Source organism: Eleutherodactylus coqui, chromosome 12 (genome assembly GCF_035609145.1).
Source record: "Eleutherodactylus coqui strain aEleCoq1 chromosome 12, aEleCoq1.hap1, whole genome shotgun sequence".
Lineage (NCBI taxonomy): Eukaryota > Metazoa > Chordata > Amphibia > Anura > Eleutherodactylidae > Eleutherodactylus > Eleutherodactylus coqui.
The window spans coordinates 56,949,547-56,975,541 of NC_089848.1; the positions used below are offsets into that span (position 1 = coordinate 56,949,547).

At 44.8% G+C, this 25,995-nt stretch overlaps 1 protein-coding gene across 1 annotated transcript in view; it reads right to left on the minus strand.

Moving 5' to 3' along the window:
• Positions 1-24,366, minus strand: part of PLCL2 (phospholipase C like 2) — a 184,456-nt gene extending 160,090 nt beyond the window's left edge. Inside the window, exons 1-2 of the mRNA XM_066585686.1 lie at positions 24,283-24,366; positions 21,825-22,292 (exon numbers count right to left, since the gene is read on the minus strand). Of these exons, the coding sequence (XP_066441783.1) occupies positions 21,825-22,112 (288 nt within the window). The 5' untranslated portion in view covers positions 22,113-22,292; positions 24,283-24,366. The remainder of the gene's footprint in view (positions 1-21,824; positions 22,293-24,282) is intronic.
• Between the last annotated feature and the right edge of the window lie 1,629 nt (positions 24,367-25,995).

Here is a 25,995-nt window from a genome sequence, read left to right on the forward strand (position 1 = left end):
GAGCTTTGCGCGACAAAGGTTGCACACCACTGTTTGTCGGTCGTCAGGCGTCTCTGTGAAAAACTGCCAGACCTTAGAGCACCTCGGCCTCCGCAGGGTGGCATGGCGTGAGGGGGCGCTTTGGGAAACACTTGGTGGATTATTCGGTCTGGCCCTGCCTCTACCCCTGGCCCTGGACACCGCACTGCCTCTTGCAACCTGCCCTGCTGATGCCCTTGACTCCCCCTCTGAAGACCTGTCCTCCTGAGTAAGCGTTGCACACCAGGTGGGGTCAGTCACCTCATCGTCCTGCTGCTCTTCCTCCGAATCCTCTGTGCGCTGCTCCCTGGGACTTACTGCCCTTACTACTACCTCACTGCAAGACAACTGTGTCTGATCGTCATCGTCCTCCTGACCCACAGAAAGTTGTTGAGACAGTTGGCGGAAGTCCCCAGCCTCTTCCCCCGGACCCCGGGAACTTTCGAATGGTTGGGCATCAGTGACGATAAACTCCTCTGGTGGGAGAGGAACCGCTGCTGCCCAATCTAAGCAGGGGCCCGAGAACAGTTCCTGGGAGTGCTCCCGCTCCTGAGCAGGTGTTATTGTAGTGGAGTGAGGAGGCTGGGAGGAAGGAGGAGCAGCAGACAGAGGATTCGGATTGGCAGCAGTGGACGGCGCAGAACTGCGGGTAGACGATAGGTTGCTCGAAGCACTTTCTGCCATCCAGGACAGGACCTGCTCACACTGCTCATTTTCTAATAACCGTCTCCCGCGTGGACCCATTAATTGGGCGATGAATGTGGGGACGCCAGAAACGTGCCTCTCTCCTAATCGCGCAGCAGTCGGCTGCGACACACCTGGATCAGGAGCTTGGCCTGTGCCCACACCCTGACTTGGCCCTCCGCGTCCTCGGCCGCGTCCACGTCCTCTAGGCCTACCCCTACCCCTCAGCATGCTGTATTACCAGTGATTTGATTTCACAGGCAGGAAATAAATTGGCGCAAGACTGCAGGCCAAATATAATTTTTGCCCTTTTTGGAAAACGAAAGGCCCCACTGCCTCTAGTGAATGAATTATCTAAGTTTAATAACTGTGCTGTGTCCCTGCTTATGTGTCACAGAACGTGAGGGTAGCAGAGTTATTATAACTCTTGGAGAGCAGGTATTTTTTTCCCAATTAAGGAAAGCAAATGGCGAAGCCAGCAGTAAAGCGTAGCTGGGTGCGTATGATTTAGCACTGTTCTTCACGCAGCTCACACGTCTCCACCGCCCGTAAGGACGGACAGAGGCTGGACAAATAGATTTGTTTTCAGTTTTTTCCCACCAACAGGCAGCACTGCGTATATTCAATGAACATGAGAAGTTTAATAACTGTGCTGTGTCCCTGCTTATGTGTCACAGAACGTGAGGGTAGCAGAGTTATTATAACTCTGGCAGAGCAGGTATTTTTTTTCCCAATTAAGGAAAGCAAATGGCGAAGCCAGCAGTAAAGCGTAGCTGGGTGCGTATGATTTAGCACTGTTCTTCACGCAGCTCACACGTCTCCACCGCCCGTAAGGACGGACAGAGGCTGGACAAATAGATTTGTTTTCAGTTTTTTCCCACCAACAGGCAGCACTGCGTATATTCAATGAACATGAGAAGTTTAATAACTGTGCTGTGTCCCTGCTTATGTGTCACAGAACGTGAGGGTAGCAGAGTTATTATAACTCTGGCAGAGCAGGTATTTTTTTTCCCAATTAAGGAAAGCAAATGGCGAAGCCAGCAGTAAAGCGTAGCTGGGTGCGTATGATTTAGCAATGTTTTTCACGCAGCTCACACGTCTCCACAGGCGTAAGGACGGACAGAGGCTGGACAAATAGATTTGTTTTCAGTTTTTTCCCACCAACAGGCAGCACTGCGTATATTCAATGAACATGAGAAGTTTAATAACTGTGCTGTGTCCCTGCTTATGTGTCACAGAACGTGAGGGTAGCAGAGTTATTATAACTCTGGCAGAGCAGGTATTTTTTTTCCCAATTAAGGAAAGCAAATGGCGAAGCCAGCAGTAAAGCGTAGCTGGGTGCGTATGATTTAGCACTGTTCTTCACGCAGCTCACACGTGTCCACAGGCGTTAGGACGGACAGAGGCTGGACAAATAGATTTGTTTTCAGTTTTTTCCCACCAACAGGCAGCACTGCGTATATTCTATGAATAATAACTGTGTTGTGGCCCTGCCTATACAATTCTTTCCCTGCAGTATCAATGGAGGGTGGAATGCTCTGCAGAGGCGATTTTGAGAAGCCCAAAAAAAATGCAGCACAGCTAACAGCAGCCTGGACAGTACTGCACACGGATAAATATGGCCCTAGAAAGGACCGTTGAGGTTCTTGAAGGCTACACTCACTCCTAACACTCTCCCTGCCTATGCAGCACTTCTGTCCCTAATGCCAGGTGCAACGGTCTGCAGAGGCGATTTTGAGAAAAAAAAAAATCCCACTGCTAACAGCAGCCAACACACAGCTATCAGTGGCCCTAATAAGGACCTTTGGGGGGTCTTGAAGCCTACACTAACTACCAATTCTTTCCCTACAGCAGCTCCGGTATAAACAGCACTGTCCCTCATCTAACTCACACCGCATCTGAGGCGAGCCGCGGGAGGGGCCGACTTTTATATTAGGCGAACACCTGATCTCGCCAGCCACTCACAGCAGGGGGGTGGTATAGGGCTTAAACGTTGCAGGGGGAAGTTGTAATGCCTTCCCTGTCTTTCAATTGGCCAGAAAGGCGCGCTAACGTCTCAGGGAAGGAAGTGAAAGTAACCAGAACACCGCATGGTGTTCGTTACGAATAACGAACATCCCGAACACCCTAATATTCGCACGAATATCAAGCTCGGACGAACGCGTTCGCTCATCTCTAATTAGAAGGCATCACACCCATTGATTTCAATAGGAGTGATGCCTTCTATCACATTTCCAGTTCTGACCCAAACGCGGATGTTCAGCTCAGTTGCACTGATAGCGAGTCAGAAAATAAGTTGACCTACTGGGGATCCCGAGGAGCGGTCATCAATAGTAAGTTCCCAGAAACCCCTTATCCATCTGGATCTGCTAATCTGTTCTCGACCAAGTAGGACTCTCCACACCCTCCTTCCCCGCATGCTCCTCCATTTTTGTTTCCCCCTTTTTCACCCATGTTTAATGTTTGCTTTCCTTGATGGTTATGTATTAAAATGTATAATAAAACCATTCATTTAGAAGAAAAAACATTTTTTCTACACCAATCCCACCAAGCTCCACAAACGCTGGAGAATACACGTACGTTAAATAAAGTCTCACATGCTGATAGCCGGGCTTAGATCTCAGATTGCTTTTTCCCTTTGGTTGTTGCTCATCCTCTTAAACTTAATATGTCAATGACTGAGCTCCTTGTAATCCCACATAACCCTGGCCCTATTAACACCTTTCTTACTAATGGTGCCTTACAAGCTTCTCCTCGAGGTATTGCTTCTAACACAATTTAACAAAATCTTTCACTGTAGCCCATTATAGTCCCCACTGTTTTCATTCAGCCGTGAATCCCATCAAGGTCACCACCCAAGACCATTCCATCATTATTTTTTCCCTATCCGTGATCTCCAGGTATATACAGTGCTGAAGATACCACTCACTTGTGTGCCATCAGTAGACATACCTGCTGGGATGAATGTTGAGTGAACTGAACCACCAGTAGAACCAAGTTTCAGGCAAAAAGCTGAACCAAACTTTTAGCAAAGTTCTACCCAATACAGGGTTCTACTGGTCCAGTTCGCTCAACACTAGTTCGGAATACTGGTATATAACAATGTCTAAAAGCCATTAAAGCCCCGTTTAACACTCTCTGAGTACGATATTGTATTTAAGGGTTATGGTTCGGTTTGAACTAGGTGAACCGCACAAACTTTTCAGAGGTTTGCTTATCACTAGCTAGGATTAATCTTTAGAGAGGTTCTCAATTAAAGGGATTGTCTCATTACAGATAACTGCTTTTAAGGGAATCTATCACCTCGGATGAGCGGACTACTGAGAAGACTAATCTGCTCTATATATTGAGTGGCTGGTTTGCAGGCGCACAGTGGAGGAAATGGTAGTGAGTGTAGGTCTATAAAAAGACGGCTTTGAACATATAGTCCCTTCTTCCATGCAGCCATTATATGGGACTCATCAATGGCAACAGATTCCCTCTAAAAAGGAGGAGTTGATAATCTCCCATGATCCCCATGAATTAAAACTATGGGCTCATAAGAGACGACATGTTGAATGCGACTATTCTCCTTGCCCTCCTCAGCGTACGGATAGGTGATAAGCCAATCCCGGGATAACCCCTTTAATCTACTGTAGTATTCACATTCAAAAGGAGTATAAAAAAAAATGTCAAAAGTAACTTAAAAAGTACAATCACTTGCTCATACACCCCATCAGGATATTAAGAGGGAGTCCCCCAGCTTCGGACCCACATGTAGGTCAGAACAGAGAGCGGATATAGAGGGTGGCTCTCACCATGGAGGTCTCAGCATGGCATTGCATTACATGGTTGCCCACTGACTTCAATGGTTGCCCTGTAATACTGCGTTCTGTAAGCAACAGCCGAACCCAAGTGATCATGAGGGGAGTTACAACAAGAAGGGAACTGGCCTACTTGATAAGTTGTTTAATAACAGGACAAATGTTTCAGTGATGCTCCAGTCCTTTCTTAGAAGGCCGATGAGTAGGGCTGCTTTCACATCTGCATTCGGGGTTCTGTTTTCTTGTTCCGTTCGGGGAGCAGGAAAGGGGAATCCCCTGGCCAAATTGACCCATCTTGTGACGGAACCAACCAATGCCCAACAGACCCCATTGACTATAATAGGGGCCAATCAGTTTCTGCTCAGCTGCCCGGCATTTTACTGGAAGGGAAAGTTCAGTACGCAGCGCTATTTCTTCCGGTATTTTCCGACTCTGCGACGGAGCCTCCGAACAAAGGGTCCAGCGCAGATGTGAGGGCAACTTTAGTTCTTACCTTTATGATTTCTGCGTATTACACTTCATACTGTCCATTTCAAGAAAGAAAATTTCCTTTTTTTACGCTAAAGAAGCAGATGATTCTCCAGGAGGAGTCTGACTTCAGTGATTAGTAGCATTCACATGCACTTCAATCTCATTTCACAGAAGACAAGTAACTTCATCCATCTTCGGAGACAATTTTTCTATGTATTTTGCAAAGCTTTGAAACTCAAGCTAAAATAATTTAATCCATCTCATATGTCAGCAGTCACTTTAGTATCATTCAATTACAGCCCCTATGGGACATTTGTAGAAGGCTCACTGGTGCATCAATCTCCGCGCAGGCTGCCGGGCACAAGTATCCTGACGGTATTTAGTTGAAAAGTAAATCAAGAAAATTAATTAAGAACTATTTTAGGATGAAAAAAAGTCAAAATGTAGATATAAGTGGAAGTCAGATATGCAGAGATGGGATCCGCCAGCGCAATTGTTGGAAGTTCTTAGTACACTTGGGTGTCGGTGTATTAGCACAAACGATTTTCACGTGAAGTTCTGTCCAATTGCAGGATGGACAGAACTCTTACGTGAAAAACACCCATGAATTTCAATGGGTTAATTCACATGAGCGATTTCTCTCTCAGACCGAGTGTAAGACATTGAAAAAAAAAAAATTGGAGTCTTATTTTCGGGGGATTCCAATTCAAGAATCGTCCATTATTTCCTATGGGAGTGTAGGAAAAAAAAATTGCTTTACACTTGCATGCTTTTTTTTTTTTTTAACCATTTTAGGTAATGCAATTTTTTTAATGTTATTCTGCACATTTGCGCACCAAAAGGTCCCCATAGAAGTCAATGGGGGGGGGGGGGTGCAAATGCACGTGCAATATACTAGGGCATGCGTAAGGCACTGCGTAATTACACAGGCAAAATAACAAATCTGGAACGTAATAACCATTTTAATCGGCATGCCTTTGTTTGCCACACGCAAATGAACATGCCCTGCAGGAATAAACATTACAGTACAATACGACCATGTGTGCGCAAAAAAGTCTAGTTCGTTGCGCACAATCCTACACTCATGTGCACATATGCTTGTGTGAAGGAGTCCTCAGGGTGTATTCACACGGGTGAGAAAGAGCGACACTCAACATTCTTTGGCACGACTCACGTCACATAATATATGGACATTCCGTCTATGTGCAGAAGACCGCACATCTGAATGTACTACTCTCAGGCGAGACTCACACGAAAGGAATAGAAAACACTGCATTTTTTCAGTCTCGCAGCATCGCTGCAAGAGAAAGTTTGCCCGAAAAAATGGGTTGAATTTTTGGGCAAATTGTGTGTCTCGCAACGCACAAAACTCGCGTGATTTTCTTGCCCGTGTAAACGCACCTTCACAGCCACTTTTTTCCAAGGCAGGCAACAAATGCTGTCTGTGATGCAGTTATGTGTCAAATCCAGCAGGAGAGGAACAGAGGAGTCCACTTATATTTCATGTTCACTCCAGATCCACTCCTGGTTTTGGCTCAAAAGGTTGCATCAAAAACTGCCACCAACACTGCTCGTGCGATTCCAGTGCCAAGCAGCTCGCTCACATGCAACGTAACAATCCTTCTGTGTTCCTCTAGGCTATTTACGGAACCGCATGACACGAAATGTTTTCCAAGTAACTTGTACATTTTTAGTCTCAGTAAGTGACAGACTCCGGCCCGTCTCCTCGGAGAAACGGAATAAAAACCCTTTTTGTTGCCAGTAGCCACACTCCTCTAGAGGTTACGGAAGTGGCTGAGGATGACGAAGTGTCAGCAATACTGAGAAATGTGTCTTATCAGAAAGACTTCAAGACGAGCCTTAAAGATGCCAAACCCACTTGTGTTTCTCAGCATACAGAGGTGATACCAGCCTCCATCGCCTGGCATCAACTTCATGGCCACCAACATTTTAGATGACCAATGAGAGGCGCAAGATGCAGTATTTTATGTAGTCAGGTTTTATTTTACCCATCGGAACAAATCCAGCTGTATACAGAAACGTATGTATAGGCAACAGTTCGAAAGACATTACAAAGTAATGCACAATTGGGAACAGGAAGAGCGGACATGAGGGTTTGGGTCAAAATTAGGAGTTGTCCCTCGAAAAATCTAAAGAGACGAGAGAGAGGGGATGAGAGAGAGAACTACTTTATTCTATCCGGGTGATCTGCTACAGAAGATGGAACGTTGGCGTCACGGTGACAAAATGGGTTGCTAATTGTTGGTCTCCCCCTGTGGTAACGAGGTCAGGTTCCTAGCCACCCATAGTAAGGAGACGGTGAAGCCCCATGACAAGATTATTTCTCTACCCCGATGTCTCCTCAGCTGAGGGCCTGCTCCTTGGACGCTGCAACTATAACAAGGTCCGTTCGGCTCCCGAACCCGTCTGCCATTTTTACTGGACAAAAAAGTTCTGCATAAACAACTTTTTCATCCGGCATTTCATGGAGGATCTACACTGGAAACTCTGAACGGATTCTGCGACGTAGATGTGAACAGAGCCCAAGTAGTACAATCTGCTGGCCTTGATGTACTCAACACCGTTACACACTTCCTTAAATGAAAAAGATGTGATTACATAACCGTGGCAGATGGGCTCTAACGTTTTCCTGTCTTGTTTCCAATGTAAAACTGTGAAATACAGTTTGGCAGATTTATTGTGATGGCTTCAATATTGCTTATTTCCGTGACTAAAACCACTTTAATATGAGAAAGACGCAACCTCAATGTAGGACTGAGGACATTTAAATGCCATTGTCAGAATTGAAGGCAGCATTTAAAGGGTTAACAGCTAAGATTAGCGGGAGTGTTAATTGAATCCGATGCAGGCGGATGTCAGCTGTAAGAAACAGCCAGTACCCATATTGTATGGAGTGGGATCAACCCCCGATTCCCCTCCACACATACCCCGAATGGAGCGTTAAAAGGCGTTAGAGGGCTTCTGCTATGACCTTTGAGCCCCATAAGCTACATTATGGGGATAAGAGGCGAGGGGATGGGGTGTCTAAGGAGCTGCTTTACATACTCACCGGGTTGCCCGTTCCAACACTGTTCCCCTGGAAAACCTGAACACATTAGGACTCTTTTCGGAAGATTACACACAAGAGTTGTACCATTCATCTCTATGGTAGAGCGCACACAGCCTTACGAAAAGGGTCTTTATGTGTTCGGATTTCACAGGCGCACAGTGCTGGAATGGGGAACCCGGCAAGTATAAAAAGCAGCTCCCTGGAACCCCATCTCTTCACCTCTTAGCCCCATAACGTAGCTTATGGGGCTCAAAGGTCATGACAGATGCCCTTCAAGGATTTAAAGGGACAGTTGGGACTCTTTTACACTGAACGATTATTCAGATTCTATCTGGATTGTGCGAATCTGAACGATAATCGTTAAGTGTAATCACTGCCACCAACTGAACGGCGAACAATAATTTGTTTGCTTATTGTTCATCATTCAGACACAAAAATCGTTTAACTGATGATCAGCCCAAGTAAACAAACAGTCATTCACCTATGAAGGACCGTCTCTTCACTGTGAATGGAGGAGGGTGGCCAGAAGAGTTTCAAGTGGGGCAGGAAAGTCAAAACGTCAAAAGTTTGAGACTTTTTAAAGCCAGAATTCTGGTGTGAGTAATTTAATAAGTTCACTTTATGTAAATCCTTTATATTATAAGAGTGTTCACCCATTAACCAGTAGCAGCGTGGGATAGTGGATGACTTTTCCCAAACCAGTTTTAGTGTACAGTGAGGGCTATTAGAAGCCACACTTCGGCCTACAAATCCTTCCTCTCATCAGTGGCTCCTGTTTGACACTACTGAACGTGTGTGACCTAGGGCAGAGATGCATAACAAAAAGGTGCCTATAAAACATGTCAAAACCAATCAAAAGTTTTATTATTTTTATCCCCAAATAAAGTAAAGCAGAGTTGGTCATTCGATAAAAGCGCTGATAATATTCTGATGGGTACGTTATTTGGGATTTCACACAGGAATGTAGGGAAACTTACAGCACAAGGAAAGAATGGGGCACCTCCACAGAACCATCCTCAGTCACTGATATGACAGTTTCCACTATTAGTAGTTTTCTTTTTCTCATTTACAACCGATTTTTCCTGTTGAGAAACTGCTGGTAGAAAAAAAAATGTCAACCGCAAACACAGATCAACACGAGACAAGGAAGGTGCGGTTGGGTTAGCCATGGAGACCACGACATTTGTGCTCCAACGGTGTTAGGCAACTAATATATGGAGAGTCTTCCCAGCCTGAACGAAGGTGGTTTCTAGAGTTAGAGGAGTCTTTATTTTTTGGCTGGAAGAACTTTTCCGGCTACAATTAGGTCCCATGAACACTGTGGGGCGGATTTATTAGTACTTTCTAAGGGCTCGTTCACTCGGGTGTATGCGGGTTTCCGTCATGTAAATACACTGCCTATTTACACGATGGAAGCCCGCATGATCCTGCTTTTGTTGGAACTTTAAGGGTTTACGCTCGCACATGAAAAAAAACAACACAGAAAGGCCCACAGTTTTGCTGTGTAAACATGCAGATTTTCTGTATATTCAGTGCGCATTTGCGTTGGACCCTTTACTTCTACTTTGGCGCATAATACAGACCAAAATAAGACATACTGCGTATTTTTTCACATGACTGAAAGATACATACGTGAATGACCCCATTGAAGTCAATGAGCTCTATTCACTGCGTATTATGTGCATAAGTGTGTAATATGTGGGGTATGATTCCCCCTGTGAACGAGCCCTCATAGTGTAAGCGTAGAGTAGACAGTCTAAACTACTGAGTTAGGGCCAATACACCTTTTTACGGAGCTCACTAATGAGCTTTAAACCTGCACGTATGTCATTTTAAGGATATGGCTTGGCCGATTACTGACAGCCAGACTCCTGCTCTAACAGCCAGATGTAGAGAAAACTTAGATCATGGCGGTTTAACCCTTTACATGCCACAAGTCAAAAGCAACTGCAGTGTGTAAGCAGATGACAGGTGGATAGGGCTCCTTTTGTCACCCATTGGTACCCCACAATGTGATTGCAAGGTACCAATGGCTTCTCATGGCAGCAGGAAACCTCTCAAAGGCCTCCAGGTCTGACATGTAATTGAGCCTAATAGACTCCTCCTCTGGCAGAGTCTACCAGGCTGCTTTGATAGGCTTAGTAAACTATTTCAGTGATCGGAGGATCACATCTTGCAAGCCCCCATGAGGAACTAAAAAAATAGCCTAAAACAAAGTTCAATAATTGTTAATGTAAAGAAAGAAAATCCAGTTTCAAAATAATACACATTTTTCCCCACAAAACCCCTTTTTAAAAATGGATAAATTACCAAAGAAAAAGTGTTAAAAGCAGCCCATAATAGGTATTATCAAGTTCCTAAAACCCAGACAATGGAAAAATATTTTATTTACCGCATAGGGTGAACGCCGTATAAATAAATTTTAAAAATTAATACCGAAATTGCTATTTTTCTGTTTGCCTCCCTAAAAAGCAGCCCAAAATTCATACGCAACTCAACAAATAAGCCAGAAAGATAAAAATGTTATGGATCTTAGAATATGGCGGTGCAGATTTTAAAGTTTTTTATGTGTTTTTATTGTGCAGAAGTAGTAATACTGAAAAAAAAAAAAAAAAAAAATATATATATATATATATATATATATATAATCTAAAACTTGGTATTGCAGTGATTGTGCTGATCCAGATAAGAAGGTTATAATATTATTACCGAATGGTGAACGCCATAAAAACAAAACCCAAAAACAATGGTGGAATTTGAGGGTCTTTTCCCTCTTCCTCCACATAAAATGTGATAAAAGTTATACAACACATTATATGTACTACAGAGTGGTGCCATTAAAAAATACAACAAGCCTTCACACGGTTATGTCAACGAAGACAAAAACTAAAGATAGGCTCATCGCTCAGGGGTTAAAATGCACCAGAATGATCACAATGGCTCCGCTGGATGATACATCTGGCACATCTTCAGACTGTCCAGTCTACATTTATACCACCTATTAGTTGGCTTAGATTTACATTGGTTTTTGTGCCTAAATTTTGGCTTTCGATGTCACATTTAGTTTAGTGTTGGGAGAAAAAAAAATGTTTTAAACAGGTCATAAATCGGTCTCAGAAAATGTAATTTTGCTCGGAATGCAACTCACTACATCACCCTGTACTGCACGGGATTTTGAAGCATACACAGTACTAAGTAGGGATGTACTGGAGATCTCAAGACTACATTTTCAACATCCAATGGACCTGCATGCCAAAATCTCTAGAAACAACTTCATACAGTGTTGTATCCTTATAGGTCGGTATGTGAGCATGGACACAGGCCTGGTTTCCTGGCAATCATCTGATGAAGCTGTGACCAGCCGGGCATATTACATGGCCATTAATGTAATATACTGGCCACCCAAGTCCAACAGTACAGAAGACACTGGACACTGATCAGTGATCGGTTCTTTGTCCTGGCCCATCGGTGGGATCCCCCAAAGTCAATATACTGTATTCAAATAGCGCAGAGGCTGTCCTTGTGAGATTATACCTTTTTAAGTTTTGGTTAAAAACCATCAAGGCCATCTTTCCTTCTTTACAACAATACTATATAAACTACAAGAGAAGTTTTCTTGACAAATCCTGAATAATGAAGAGACTAGCAATGAGCGGCATTGCTGATTTTCAGGAAGAATATTCCTCTCTGTGATAGAAAAATCATTTAGAAAGGTCATCAAACTAGACAAAAAGTTTAAAAAGAGGCTTTCCTGGACTAAACTATTGATGACTCATCCTCAAGGAAGGTCATCAATAGTTGATCGGCAGGGATAGGCTGCTCGAGATCCTCGCTGATCAGCTGTCTTAAGATGATTGGCATCACGGTTATTTGTCACATGGCATGAGAGCAGCTCGATCTCTTTCAAATGAATGAGACTGAGCTGTTATACCAGGCACAGCCACTATACAATGTATGGCGCTGTGCCTGGTTTTGAGTGAAGTACGGTATACCAACCAAATGAAGGCTTTTACAGCTAAAGTAATAATCATGTCCTGCTCCAGGTAAGGCACTGATGAGTCTACAACAAACACAACGGAACAATTAGTCAAGGTAAATACAGAGCAGGAATTCACAGTATGCCTCTATCCAACCATGTAAAACTTGCCCGCTACTGCTAACTTGAAGTATAGACAAGAACAGGAAGGCCCGGGGCGCAACCCTCTTATAAACCATTTCTCAGCCAAAATATTTCCAAGTTGCTTAGTGTTCACTATTAAATATATCAGTGACCTTATAGTAAAAATCTATCAGAGAAGTGCTGAAATAATCCCTCAAGATTGCGTTCTCATCCCCGAGAGTGATCACTCCTAGTGAATCCCGGCTGATCGATTCGCCTAGTGACGGCCAAGTATTAGAATTTAATTACATTTGTGTTGGCTCAGCAAAAGGTACTGATCACATCACAGAGGGGGCGCTCCGCCGGGGGCTTTCTATTAGCTAGAGCAGCTCTTAATAGGCCTGTTCACAAAGGGTTTCAGAAGTCGGACCTATGGCGATCAGCTGATCTCTGGGTAATTTGAAAAAGTTTTTTTCTGTAAAATAAACTCTTCAAAGTCAATTTCCTGCTGAAAATGTGAAGTTACTTATTTTGCCCAGAGTTTCGGCATAACTACGGTCTGTCTTACACCGGGTCTACAGCATCCAGAGAGTATGTTTCATACCATGCAACAGGTCTACCAGAGGGGCACACTGTCATTTTGGCATGATGCATGCACAAAAAAAACCCAAAACACAAGGGTCATCAGGAAAAATCACCCACCACAAGTTAGGGCTCGTTCACATCTACGCTTTTCTTTTCCTTTTAGATGTTCCATCTGAGGAACAGCTAACAATTCAGTTTACATTCTCATTGATATCAGTGGAAACTGAAGCGCTTCCAAAAAGCTCAGTTTGATTTTATTTTTTAAGGAAATAATAGCTCAGCCTGCTGCAGTATGGTTTTTGTGGAGTTCAAGATGGAGAGGAGACCATTTTTTTTTTTTACATTATAGCCATGAGGGTCACAGTACCTAACACACAGGTTTAAGTTTGGCTCTGTTTTTGATGTCTGTTTAAGAGATCCGTTTTTATAGGAGAGTGTACAGAATTTTTGGAAAGACAAAACAATAACAAAAGATCAGGTAAAAATGGATGTAAATGAAACAAAACGGAAACAACCTGATAGAAACGGTCCATTCTTTTGAGAGATCCATGAATTTAAAAAAACAAAAAAAAAAACAAAAAGGGAAACTGCGGTTTCTGTTTGGTTCCGTTTTAAATCTGTTTTGCCATCTATGAATCTGAAACATGAATCTGTTAAAACGGAAAGCCAAACGCTGATGTGAACCAGCCCGAAGATAAGATTTCTGGGCGTCAGAGTTAAGTAACATCTCGAGGGTGCATTCACACGGGTGAGCACGTTATCGGTCCTCAGGATAGGCCATCATTGGTTTATCGGCAAGGTCCACCCACTGGACCCCCCGGTGATTACCTGATCTTAGCACTCACTGCAACGGAACTAGAGGTCTACATTGAGGTCGGAGGGAGAAGTGCTGTGCAACGTTTAGTTTCAATGATTGGAGCTATACCTTCAATAGCACTTCTGCCTCAAACCCAAATGCAGACAGAGCTGTTGACATGGGCCCCGCTGCAATGAGTGCAGGGGAAGAAATCATCTGATGACCAGGGGTCCCGAGCAGCAGACCCCCACTGATCAACTACTGATCTATCATCTATACTGTACTAAAAGGGGTTAAATGCCCAAAAGTTCCCCCTTGAGAGTCTTCTGTATGTTTCCTCAGGTCTGATTACAATCAAGAATTCGAGAGGATGGAACCTCTTCTGTGAGGAGACAAATCTCATGAACCAGGTAACTAATTCACCTAAAGACTGCTAGTAGTACTGATATTGTAGAGGTGTTCTTTCGGTGGATACTGTATGGTTACTGGGGTGTTTGAGCTCCTGAGATCTACAGTCGGACATGGCTAAGCTCACCTAAAATCAAGATTCATTTAATGTTGTGGATACTGGATGAAGAACACAATACGGATTCATAGAAAGCTTCCGCCACAGTTGTGGCACAACACCTCATGACCATCCTGTGTTACCTGGGAGTTAACTCCTCCGGACAAAAAGTTTTGCAGTGACCAAAAGAGGACATTTTAATGTCATTTATTACACAATGTCTTGTGATTTGGGGAGGCATTAAGCTACATCTCTGGCCTCCAATTGTACAGAACAATAGCAGTCAACTATGCCAGTCAGGACCTTCAAAAGGACGGATTGTTGACTTTAAACGGACAAACTTGTATCGTGTCATACTTCATTAGGAGACAACAAGGCGCACATTCCACAATCTGTACATGGTTTGTTTCCTCTTTTATGCCATGACAGATTTTTGGCACTCTACTTCATAAACCTGACTCCAAACCTCTTTTAGCTTGGGCAGGTTTCATTATTTTTAGTTTACTCTGGCCGTATTGCATTTCTGTGGTGCACTGTAATACTCTATCTTTACGTGTTCCCAATGTGAGATATGGCAGGATGGAAAAATACAAGATATTCTACTGAGCATGAGAACGTATTGTACCGATAAATGTTGTGGGTTTGTGTAGTCAATACTTGCTGCCTCCCCCAAACAATAGCCTCATGTACAGGCTTTGTCAAAAATAAATCAAACACCTAGAAGGATTTGTCGTTTGGCTGCACAACTCGTCATGTAGTTACATCTCAGGCAGGTAAGCAAATGATTAGACTCGTGGTGTGATTTGATGAACGGTCTTACCACCTGAGGCCCTAAAAGTGGTTCCACCCTTGGCCTACAAAAAGCTTTCAGAGGCCACTTGCGTATAGTAGACCTCTTTCTCCAATGGGGTAGAGCTTGTTGACTACTAGACATGCCTCTACGACGCAATCAAAGAGTTTTCGCCAAGTTAACAGAATTTGAGAGGGGACATGTTGTTGGAATGTGAGAATATAAATGTTGAACTGCCTGCTACCTGGGCCATTCTGATCAAACGGTTAGGAGAACATGTATGGAACCATCTGTGGCACCAACTTCAACAGCCGACAAGTTTGCATGATTTAGAGGCTTGGGGACAGCAAATGTGGAATGATATACACGACATATATGCCTCCATGTCAACATGTATTACATATAAGCTAGAGGCAACCCAACAGGGTACTAGAGCCCCCATGCCTGCCCATATCTCATCTTGTATCCAAGCTAGAGGCAGCCCAACAGGGTACTAAAGCCTCCAAGCCCGTCTGTGTCACATCTTATATCAAAGCTAGAGGCGGGCCAACAGGGTACTAAAGCCTCCAAGCCCGTCTGTGTCACATCTTATATCAAAGCTAGAGGCGGGCCAACAGGGTACTAAAGCCTCCCTTCAAGGGGTCAGTTTTCCGCAATAAATTAACCTTTTGCTCCGATATTGTAATCACTTATATCAACATTGCAATTCCAACAACTCCTTCTGGGTGCTTGATTTTTTTTTTGTCAATGAATGTAAATAGAGTAATCTAGATAATGCTATGTGAGCTAGTCACCAGCTACATATGTACATAAGTGCATTCATATGTATGAGGTGAGGGAGATCCTGTGATCAGGTATGGACGGAGAGTATAGAAACATGGTATATGGAGAAGGGTTTAGATTAGGGAACATTGTAAAGCTTCTTAAAGAGATGCATTTTTAGGGCATGCTTAAAATGTTGGGTGTTGGGAGATTAACCCAATTCTTTGGGGTAGCACATTCCAGAGAACTGGAGCAGCTCAGAAAAAGTCTTAGAGACGGGAGTGAAAGGTTTGGACTACAGCAGAACGTTATGAAGAGTCATTAGCAGAAGGGAGAGTACGGATAGGGCGGTAGACAGAGATTAGGGAGGGGATATACAGCGGTGCATCACTGCAGAAAGCTTTATGAATGTGACTGATGAGTTCAAATGGAATTCTATAGTGCATGGGCAACCAGTGCAATGACTGGCATAGGGTGGAGTCATCAGTGACGTGGTTACTCAAAAAGATGAGCCTGGTTACTGCATTCAGGATAGGTTGAAGAGAGGAGCATTTAGTGAGGAAAGACTGACTAGAAGGGAGTTGCAGTAATCATGTCAAGAATGAATCAGGGCAATGAAGTTTTAGCTGTTTCTACGGTAAGGAAAGGGCAGATTCGGATGATATGTTTTTTAGATGCAGATGACATGAGCGTGCAAGTACTTGACTATAAGCAGTGAAGGAAAGGACAGAGTCAAATACGACCCCTAGATAGCGGGGGGACTGCCAAGGAGTTATGGTGGTACCACACACAGAGATGGAAAAATTTTAGGTTTTATAGAAGTTGCCCGAGATCTCAGTTTTCTATAAGTCACAGCTCCCCCCCCACTGTGCCCTGCTCCACCCCTCCGGGTCTCCCCAGTGACATCACATTTACAGGCGGCCCCCAGAATGTCTAAGAGAGATCACAGGCTGCTGCAGCCAATGACAGAGCACAGCAATCAATTACTGAGCTCTGTCATTGGCTGCAGCCGCCTGTGACTTCCCATAAACAGAAGGAACTGTAGCCTGTAAACAAACAATGGGAGCGGAGGACTGAGCACTGACACAGCAGGGATCGGGGAGAGGAGAGTATATACTTATTTGTTATTGTATGGTAGGGGAATGTGTTTAATAGAAAACAAAGATCTCGGACAACTTCAAAGCAAGGTGAAAACACAAGAAGTTCAGTCTTAGGCTGCCTACCCACTACAGTTCTTTTTCACAGCGTTTTTTTTTCTTCAGGTGTCTATGGGACTTGTTAATGTTAAAATCACAACATGGCACAAATCGCAATTTACCGTGAAATCGCGATTTTAACATTAACAAGTCCCATAGACACCTGAAGAAAAAAAGACGCTGCGAATTTCGCAGTGAAAAAGAACTGTAGTGGGTAGGCAGCCTTAGGCTGCATTCAGACGACCGTATATCGGCTGGGTTTTCACGCCCAGCCGATATACGGCGTCTCTTTCTGCAGGGGTAGGAGGCTAGAAGAGCCGGGTGAAATGCTCTGAGCTCCCGCCCCCTCTCTGACTCCTCTCCACCTCCCTGCACTATTTTCAATGAGGATAGGTGGGAGGGGGTGGAGCTAATTCTAAAGAAACCAACTTAGCCCCACCCCCGTTCCACCTCCTCTCATTGCAAATAGTGTTGAGGGGCGGAGAGGGGGTGGAGAAGAGGCAGAGAGGGGGCGGGAGCTCAGTGCACTGCTGGACCAGCAGATGGCCCTTCGGGATCAATGGCTGCCTAAAAGAAGCAAAAGGCAAGACTCCAGAGTGCAAAAGGGGACAAAATTAGATCGTTGAATTCAACTGACCAGGCCAAGTTTTTCCTCTTCTCAGATTTCTGTTGCACCTTGCTACTGGGAGGTCAGAATTTGATGAAAGCAGCATGAACTGATGACCCCCTTCCTGTTTGCTGTACGGAGGATGTCAGTACCTAAATGAAATTTGCAGCAACTTCCAGACTCTAACCTGTTTACATGGGCCAATATTCTTGCAGAAGGATTTCAAACACCTAGTAGATTCTACGCCACGATGAGTTACTGAAGATCTCTAATAAAGTGGCCACTCAGTGTATTTTCCTTTGCAGCGGAGATTCCAAAAAAGGGAAACTCTGAGTTTGGATTTTTAAAGTAATGAGAAAAGACCTAAAACCAGTAATACAAATCAAATGATAATGCACATGACAAGTCAGGAGGGTAGTGCTAGCAACAAAATAGCAAAAAGTTCAAATCAAGTGCTGTGAAGAAGAGTGCTGCAGGCACAAGCCTCTAACGCTCAGTTCCTCTACTGAGATCCGGTGCCTTTGCTGAGGCTCACACCCATTCCTATGTACTAATGACAAACACCACATTTACACTGATCAACTTTCACAAACACCAAAGGAAAGGGGGTGGGACGAGAGAAATGAACCAACGCACGAGTGCTGGAACGGATGCCGCTTACTGTAAGGCTCCACCAGCTCACGAGTCGGAAGGAGGACCAGCAACTTTCTTGATCATACAAGATAAGAGGTCGTCCGGTGATGGTGTGAGCCGCTGGCAGGGGATACACCCAATGCCACATTCCTCCTGGCAGCTACAAAAACATGAGGCACCAGGTGTGGTTTGTGCGAAATTGCTAGGTTACAGGCAGTCGGCACTGAACAGTTCATTTATGACAGTTTGTGTGGGGTCATGATAGAACGTGATGAAGACACACGTGCTACGCAAGACTTATGAAACTGAGATATGTGCCTGCAGCTGTCAAAACTGTAGGACGGGCATAAAACACTGTGCAGGTGCCAAATTAATAATTATTTTTGCCAGCAATGACATACACGTAGTGCAGGGTTTCCCAATCTGTTAAGGCTTGGGGCATCCTTGGGGGGAAAAAAAATGTTAGTGTGGTGGACTTCTACCAAAACGCGAGTGTGGTCATGTCCTTAACACGAGGTATGATTTTACCTCCATTATTCCAGTGGCCCCTATAGTAACAGCCCTCTTAGTGGTCCCAGTAGTAAACATGCCCCTCTGAGTGGCTCCAGTAGTAATAATGCACCCCTTAGTGGCCTCTGCAGGAACAGAGTGTCCCCGACTCCACAAACCACAATGAGCCTCACTATGTGCCCTTCTCTTCTTCTCAAAAAATAGTAAGTAATTGATTTTTTTGTAACAAAAGCCAATTACCTCCCAATACAAGATCCTTCTTGGCCACTTACTGGGGCCGGTACTGAGAATAGGAACAGGCAGGTGCCTTCTGCTTCCATTGAACTACAGCCAGCCATTGGCGAAATTTCCATCCATCCTGGCCTGTTATCAGTGGTTAGCTTGAAGGGGGGGGGGGGGATTCAATGGCGAACGAGTTATTCCCAGCCTGTGGGGCGTGGCACCCCTGGTGGGTTCTCACAGGAGCACCAGGGTGCCACGGTGCCCCAGTTGAGAATCTCTGACATAGTATTGTATATTGTACAGATCTGTACACACTATGCAAAAGTTTTAGGCTGGGGTGGAAACAATGTTGCGAAGTAAGAATGCTTTCACAGTGTTACTAGTTTGTTTGTTTTTTGGTCAAGTCACAAACTGCAAAGTCAATGAACAAAAGAGAAACTAAACCAATTCAATATTTGGTGTGACCGCCCCTTGCCTTCAAAACACCATCAATTGTTCTACGTAAACTTGCAGAAAGTCATGGATTTTGTAAGATTATAGTTAGGTGTATGATTACCAATTATACCAAACAGGTGATAACAATCAGCATTTTTATATAAAAGGTTGAAATATAGTCATTAATTGAAACAGAAACAGCTGTGTAGGTGGCTTAATACTGGGTGAGGAATAGCCAAACTGTTACAAAGTGGGGTTGTGGAAGACAGTTTCATGTCACAGGTCATACACCATGGCAAGACTGAGCATAGCAAAACAACACAAGGTAGTTATACTGCTGGGAGGTCTCTCTCAGGCAAAGACTTTAAAGCAGACTGGGGTTTCAAGATGTTATGTTCCAGCTCTTTTGAAGAAGCACGAAGAAACGGGCAACATTGAGGACTGTAGACACTGTGGTCAGCCAAGGAACCTAAATTCAGCAGATGAAAGACGCATCCTGCTTACTTCCCTTTGAAATCGGAAGACGTCCAACCAGAGGCGTAACTTGAAGATTCAGGGCCCGAATGCAAAATCTGTAACAGGGCCCCCCAACTATAATGCTTTATTCATTCATACTACTAGGCTCCCCATATGGAGAAGATGAGCCTTATGGGCCCCCTAAGGGTTCTGGGTCCGGGTGCAACCGCACCCCCTATAGTTACGCCCCTGCGTCCAGCAGATCCATCAGCTGTGGTCAGGCAGAAACCAGTGCAATCCAGGTAAAACCATCTACTGTTTGGAGAATTCGGGCCAGAAGTGGTCTTTGTGGAAGAATTGGAGCTAAAAAGCCATACTTCCAATGAAAAAACAAGGCCAAGCGACTCAACTATGCACAAAAACATAGCAACTGGGGTGCAGAAAAATGGCAGCCGCTGCTCTGGACTGATGAGTCCAAATCTGAAATATTTTACCTAGGATAAGGCCAATCTCACACAACTGGATTTGAATTGCGGATTCCGTGATTGCTGTCTGCAAGAACGATCCTCGGTAATACGCAGGCATTGAAAGGCATGTAGTTTTGAATTTTCCTTCACAGCTGTGGGTACAAATTGCGTATTCCACGAGCAGAAGAAAAATCACAGCATTCTTTATTTTACTGCAGAATTTATGACCATAGAGCCCAGTGTGCTCTATGGTCGCGGATATACCCGCAGCCCATACACAATTACATTGCGTATGAGCTGCAGGTACCCGCGTCATCGCTAAGCGACAGCTTGGGAAATACGAACAAAAAAAAGCTGTACTGCGCATGACGCCTGCGTGCTCCGCGGTCATACGCAATACAATTACTTGCCATATGCGGGCTCACCGGCCAGGCTCACAGTCGAAATCCACTGCGGACCTCCCACATGCGAATCCAACCCGGTCGTGTGAGCCGGCCTTACTGAAACTATTTTGAAGGCAAAGTACGGTGACGCCAAATATTGATTTGATTAAGATTTTTTTTTTTTTTTCATTTACTTTGCATTTTGTTAATTGACAAAAAAAATTGGGTTCCTACGTTCAGGTATCGGTTTGCAGCAAATGAAAGCACAATCTTGCTAGTAAGGTCAGCAAGATCGTACGGCTATTGGAAGTCATGCCTGAGCAGAGCCTCAGCCGCAAGCCGTTACCTGAACATGGGAACGTAGCCTTTAAAGGGTTTTCCAGGCAGCGCCCGCTGTCACAGCCAGTATACACCGGGGTCGGAGGGGAAGCCACTGCTCTGATCCCCAAGTAGTGGCTGGTGCTTGTAATTGCAGGTCATTGAAATCAATGGGATGCCAGCCTGCAATTACAAACGCATGTGTATACCGGTACTGAGAGCGGGCACTGCCTGGAAAACCCTTGTATTTTTGAAAGCATTCTTACTTTGCAGCATTTTGTCCACACCAGCCTAAAACTACTGCACAGTTCTGTATGTGCCGCTGTTTACAGTCTATGATATATATGTATTACATTAGTGACTAAAGCCTTGAACTAGGATATCAGCGATAACCGAGAATGATATTTCTTTCAGACTCTACCTGTCATACACAAGGTAAAGGCAGATGCGCTTAAGGCGTAGGAATACAAATGGGAATACAGCCTATTATATCACAAGAAAGCAGCATCTTAAAGAATATTAGCTTGAAGCAGGGAAGGAACTATAAAAGGGCCCATGGGCTCTAGTGCCTGCTGCTGCTCTAATGTCCCCATCATGCTCCTTCTAGTATTTACTGCAGAGGTGTTACCAGAAACGTCTTAAGAAAAATACAATGACATCCCAAATCTAGAAGCAGAAAGTCTCAAGCACCAAAATCTAAAGCACCAAAGTCTCAAGCACCCTGCTCTGAAGTCATTCTGTGTCAATGGCCATGATTACAGCACGGGTCGCTACAGTTATGTTGATCAGAATGGATTGATACATTGTTGCATTCTGGTGATTACTGTCTAGTCCATAACACAACAGCCTCCATGTTTCTAAATAACATTCAAGGACAACTGAATGCAAAAATCAGACACCTAGAGAGTCGGATATTAGTAATACGTCATGTGCTGCTCCATCACCGTGAGATATGACGTCAATCGGTCATGGGTGAAACCAACACATGAGAAGGATGACAGAAGAGCCCCTCACCTTGATAATACTACTCCTCCGAGGCAATCCTTGCTTGTCCACCTTGTCAATGCCAGGGCTTTCAGGCTGTGCAGATCCACTGTCATCTCTGCTATCGGAGCGGGTACAATCTCCATTGGACACACCGCTGCTAGAAGTATTCTCAATTTTGCACTTTCCTCCATTACTCTCACCACTTCTTCTGTCGCCATTGCTAGCAGTTAAAGGTAGTTTCCCGTTTGCAGAATCGATTGGCAAGGGCACGCTACCCTCGCCGGCACTTCCTCCTCCCCCACCTGGTTCTGCCATGAGGCTGTCAGCAGCAGAGCCTTTTCTGACTCTTCTCTCTTCTTGGAGGTCAGCTCACACCAATGTAATCAGCGAGTGACCGCTGCTCCGGCCCGTCCTTATGTTGGCACCGGCTTCATCAGCTGCAATGTCTTCATGCACACAATCACATCTGCAAATCCAATCCTCGGCATTGGTTACCTGGAGGAAGCAAAGAAAGAGTTAAAGAACCGCAAAAAAGCAAGTGACATGGACACACATAGGCCTTCGTTTTCAATTAGAAAGCCGGGAATATAATTCGTCATGTGATTGGTTACATATCAGCACACGCCAAACATGCTAATAGGATGTGAATGCTACAGAAACAACAGGGTAACGAGCCCTGTGGGTTGGAATGGCGATTGTATTAATGCATTGTACACTTCAGCAGTAACGACTCCACGGCGGTGACAAATGGACACATTACACAGCAGGCAGCGTTACACTATCAGCTGTCACACACATGCACACGGCACATGGACGCCAACCACGCGAAGCCTCCTCACAGCAGGGCTAGGTCTCCTGTCTGCATGCACAAACCACACATAACTCAGGGCTCATACTTCGCACTAAATATATTGCATCACACAGCACATCATACATGCACACAGCACATACCTCAGGGCTTATACTCTGTGCTACATACATTGCATTACACATGCACACATAACTCAGGGCTCATACTCTGTACTATATGCATTGCATCACACAGCTCATCATACATGCACACATAACTCAGGGCTTATACTTCATACATTACACTTGCACATCATACTTGCACACAACACACATAACTCCGGGCTCATACTCTATACTGTATACATTACATCACACAGCACATCATACATGCACACATCACCACAGGGCTCAAACTTCGTACCACATACATTGCATCACACAGCACATCATACATGCACACATACCTCAGGGCTTAAACTTTCTTTTGCATACAGAACATACATTGCATCACACAGCACATTATACATGTGCACAACACACATACCTCAAGCTCATACTCTGTGCTACATACATTGCATCACATATTACCCAGCACAGGGCTTATACTCTGTACTATATACATTACATACTTGAATTACACAGCACATCATACATGCAAGCAACATCTCTAAGCCACAGGTCTCGTACTTTGTACTACATACAGGACATCCCATTCACATCAAGGCAAGATCTCATTTCTGTATGCAAATCACAAATCATCACAGCAATACATAGATATATAAAAACAATCATCACTAGGTCACAGGGCTCATACATCATACATGCACAAAACATCATTACTAAGTGACAAGACTTACACTTTGTACTACATACAGAACATTACATCATACATGCACAAAAAGCACATCATCACCATGCTGCTGGGCTCACACTTTGTACTACATGCAGAACATCACATCAAGACAAGGTCTCATTTCTGTATGCACATAATACAGCACATCATACATGCATACAACACACATCATCACAGGGCACATACTTTGTACTACATACATTACATATCAAATCATACATCACAGAGCGCATACTCTGTACTACACACAGCACATCATACATTCACACATTACTAAGGGACAGGGCTCACACTGTCACATAGCACATTATACAGGGCTCCTACTTTGTACTACATACATGCACACAGCTCAATATACATGGATCCTACTTTGTACTACATACATGCACACAGCTCATCATACATGGATCCTACTTTGTACTACATACATGCACACAGCTCATCATGCATGCACACATCATACAGGGCTCCTACCTTGTACTACATACATGCACACAGCTCATCATGCATGCACACATCATACAGGGCTCCTACCTTGCACTACATACATGCACACAGCTCATCACACAAATCCCAGGGCTCCTACTTTGCACTACATGCATTACATCACACCCCATAGCATGCAGACACTACCCACATGACAGGCAGTAGACGAAGATCACACATATACATAGCATGTATAGACTCCAGCCATCAGCCGCTCGCACATGTAGAGAGCGCCCAGTCCCCTGTAGGACCGGCAGCACACATGCAGGCGTCTCCCTCCTACATGACAGCTGGAGGCTTTGTGTGCCTCTCCCCTGCTGTGCGGGCACCCGCCGACAGGACACGAGCACTTACCCCGGGCTCCCCGGCCGTACAGCAGCCGCCACCGCCGGCACTGAGCAGCCTCCGCACTGCCGGGGAGAAACCACAACACCCGCGGGGGGCGGGGCACAGACTGCCACTCACACCGGCGCTCCGGCGCTCATTGGTTGCCGGACCAACCCGTGAGCGTGCACGCCACGCCCACCTGTCAGCGCGACGCCACGCCCACCTGCGGCCACGGAGAGATTAGCGGCGGATCTGCTGCATCTCGGAGAGGAGAGTGGGGGTTGTAGTAATAGTATGGGCTCCTCTGTGGGCGGATGCACACACTGCTCCCCGCCTGCTGTCTACTGACCCTCTCAAGTCCTAATCACCGGTGACATTTATTAGGGCGGTTTATACCAGATCACCGCCATCCGAATAGTCGCTGGAAATAGTCGCAAAAGCGTACGAACAACTATTGCCACTTTTTGCATCACGCGATCGTGGAATGCATTGGCAGCAGCATTTATACAGGCTGAAACAGAGGCATAACTTGAAGCTCCCGGGCCCCAATGCAAAACCTGGAACGGGGCCCCCAACTATAATGCTTTATTCATAGTACTGGGCTCCCTATATGGAGAAGAGAGGCCTTATGGGCCCCCTAAGGCTCCTGGGCCCGGGTGCACCCGCATCCCCTGCATCCCCTATAGTTACGCCCCTGGGCTGAAATATCATTCATTAACTAATTAGGGGGTACGAAGTTCTATGGTGGGTCTGTAGACGAAATTTTGACCCCCCCCCCCCTCAACGCACGCTCAATGGCTGCTGGGTTCACGGAAAGCACATAAATACGTACGAGTGAACACTCTCTGCTGCAATGTATTGCTGGACTAAACCCAACCGTAGCATAGGTGCATTTGCATATGTGTAGCGGTTTTGCGGAATGAACAATGTCCTTTTGCTCACACATCAGCTTATTTGCACTTTTTGCATATTAATTTGCGCGCATCAAATAAAGAAGCGCCAAATTAAATGGCGAATTGGTCTGAGTTCCAGATCTGATTACGTAGCATACCATGCCTCTTCTTGTGTATCGCACACACACATTTGCGCATCCGCCCCCCCTTCCCCATTGACTTCTATGAGTAAGTTTGGTGCGCAAATGTGCAGGAAAATAGAGCCCGCGGCAGATTTTGTTTGCACAACTGAAATGCACAGGAAAAATCCGTGCATGTGAACGAAACCAGTGAAATCAACAGATTCTAGTCGCTACGAATTGCACGCCAAATACAAGGGGGGGGGGGCTAATCGGGGTTCGGTGGGAGGCTCAGACCAAATGAGTACACACTTCCATGCAAAGTTGTTAGTAAGTCGTTGAAAGTCAACAATTACCTGTTTACACCAGAGATAATCAACCAGCGACTACTTTTAGGTGCACTGAAACAAAGCGACCAGTGCTTGGATAATAAATGCTCGCTTGTCACCCGGTTGGTGGCCGTGTCTACACAGAGCAGCTGTGACTTACATTTGCTTTATGAAGCGACTATTCGGATGACAGCCATCCCCTGTAAAACCACTATGACACAATGGACAGCAAGTTGCAAGGAGCAAAACATGTCTATGATTTGTCTGCGACCGTTCTCACCGTGTGACTATTTCATGGTGCGCCTTCACTGCAAGTTACATACAATTAAGGATTGGCAACATTGTTTAGGTTAGGGCTACACAACGACTTTGGTCACATGACTTGAAGCTCATCGTGAA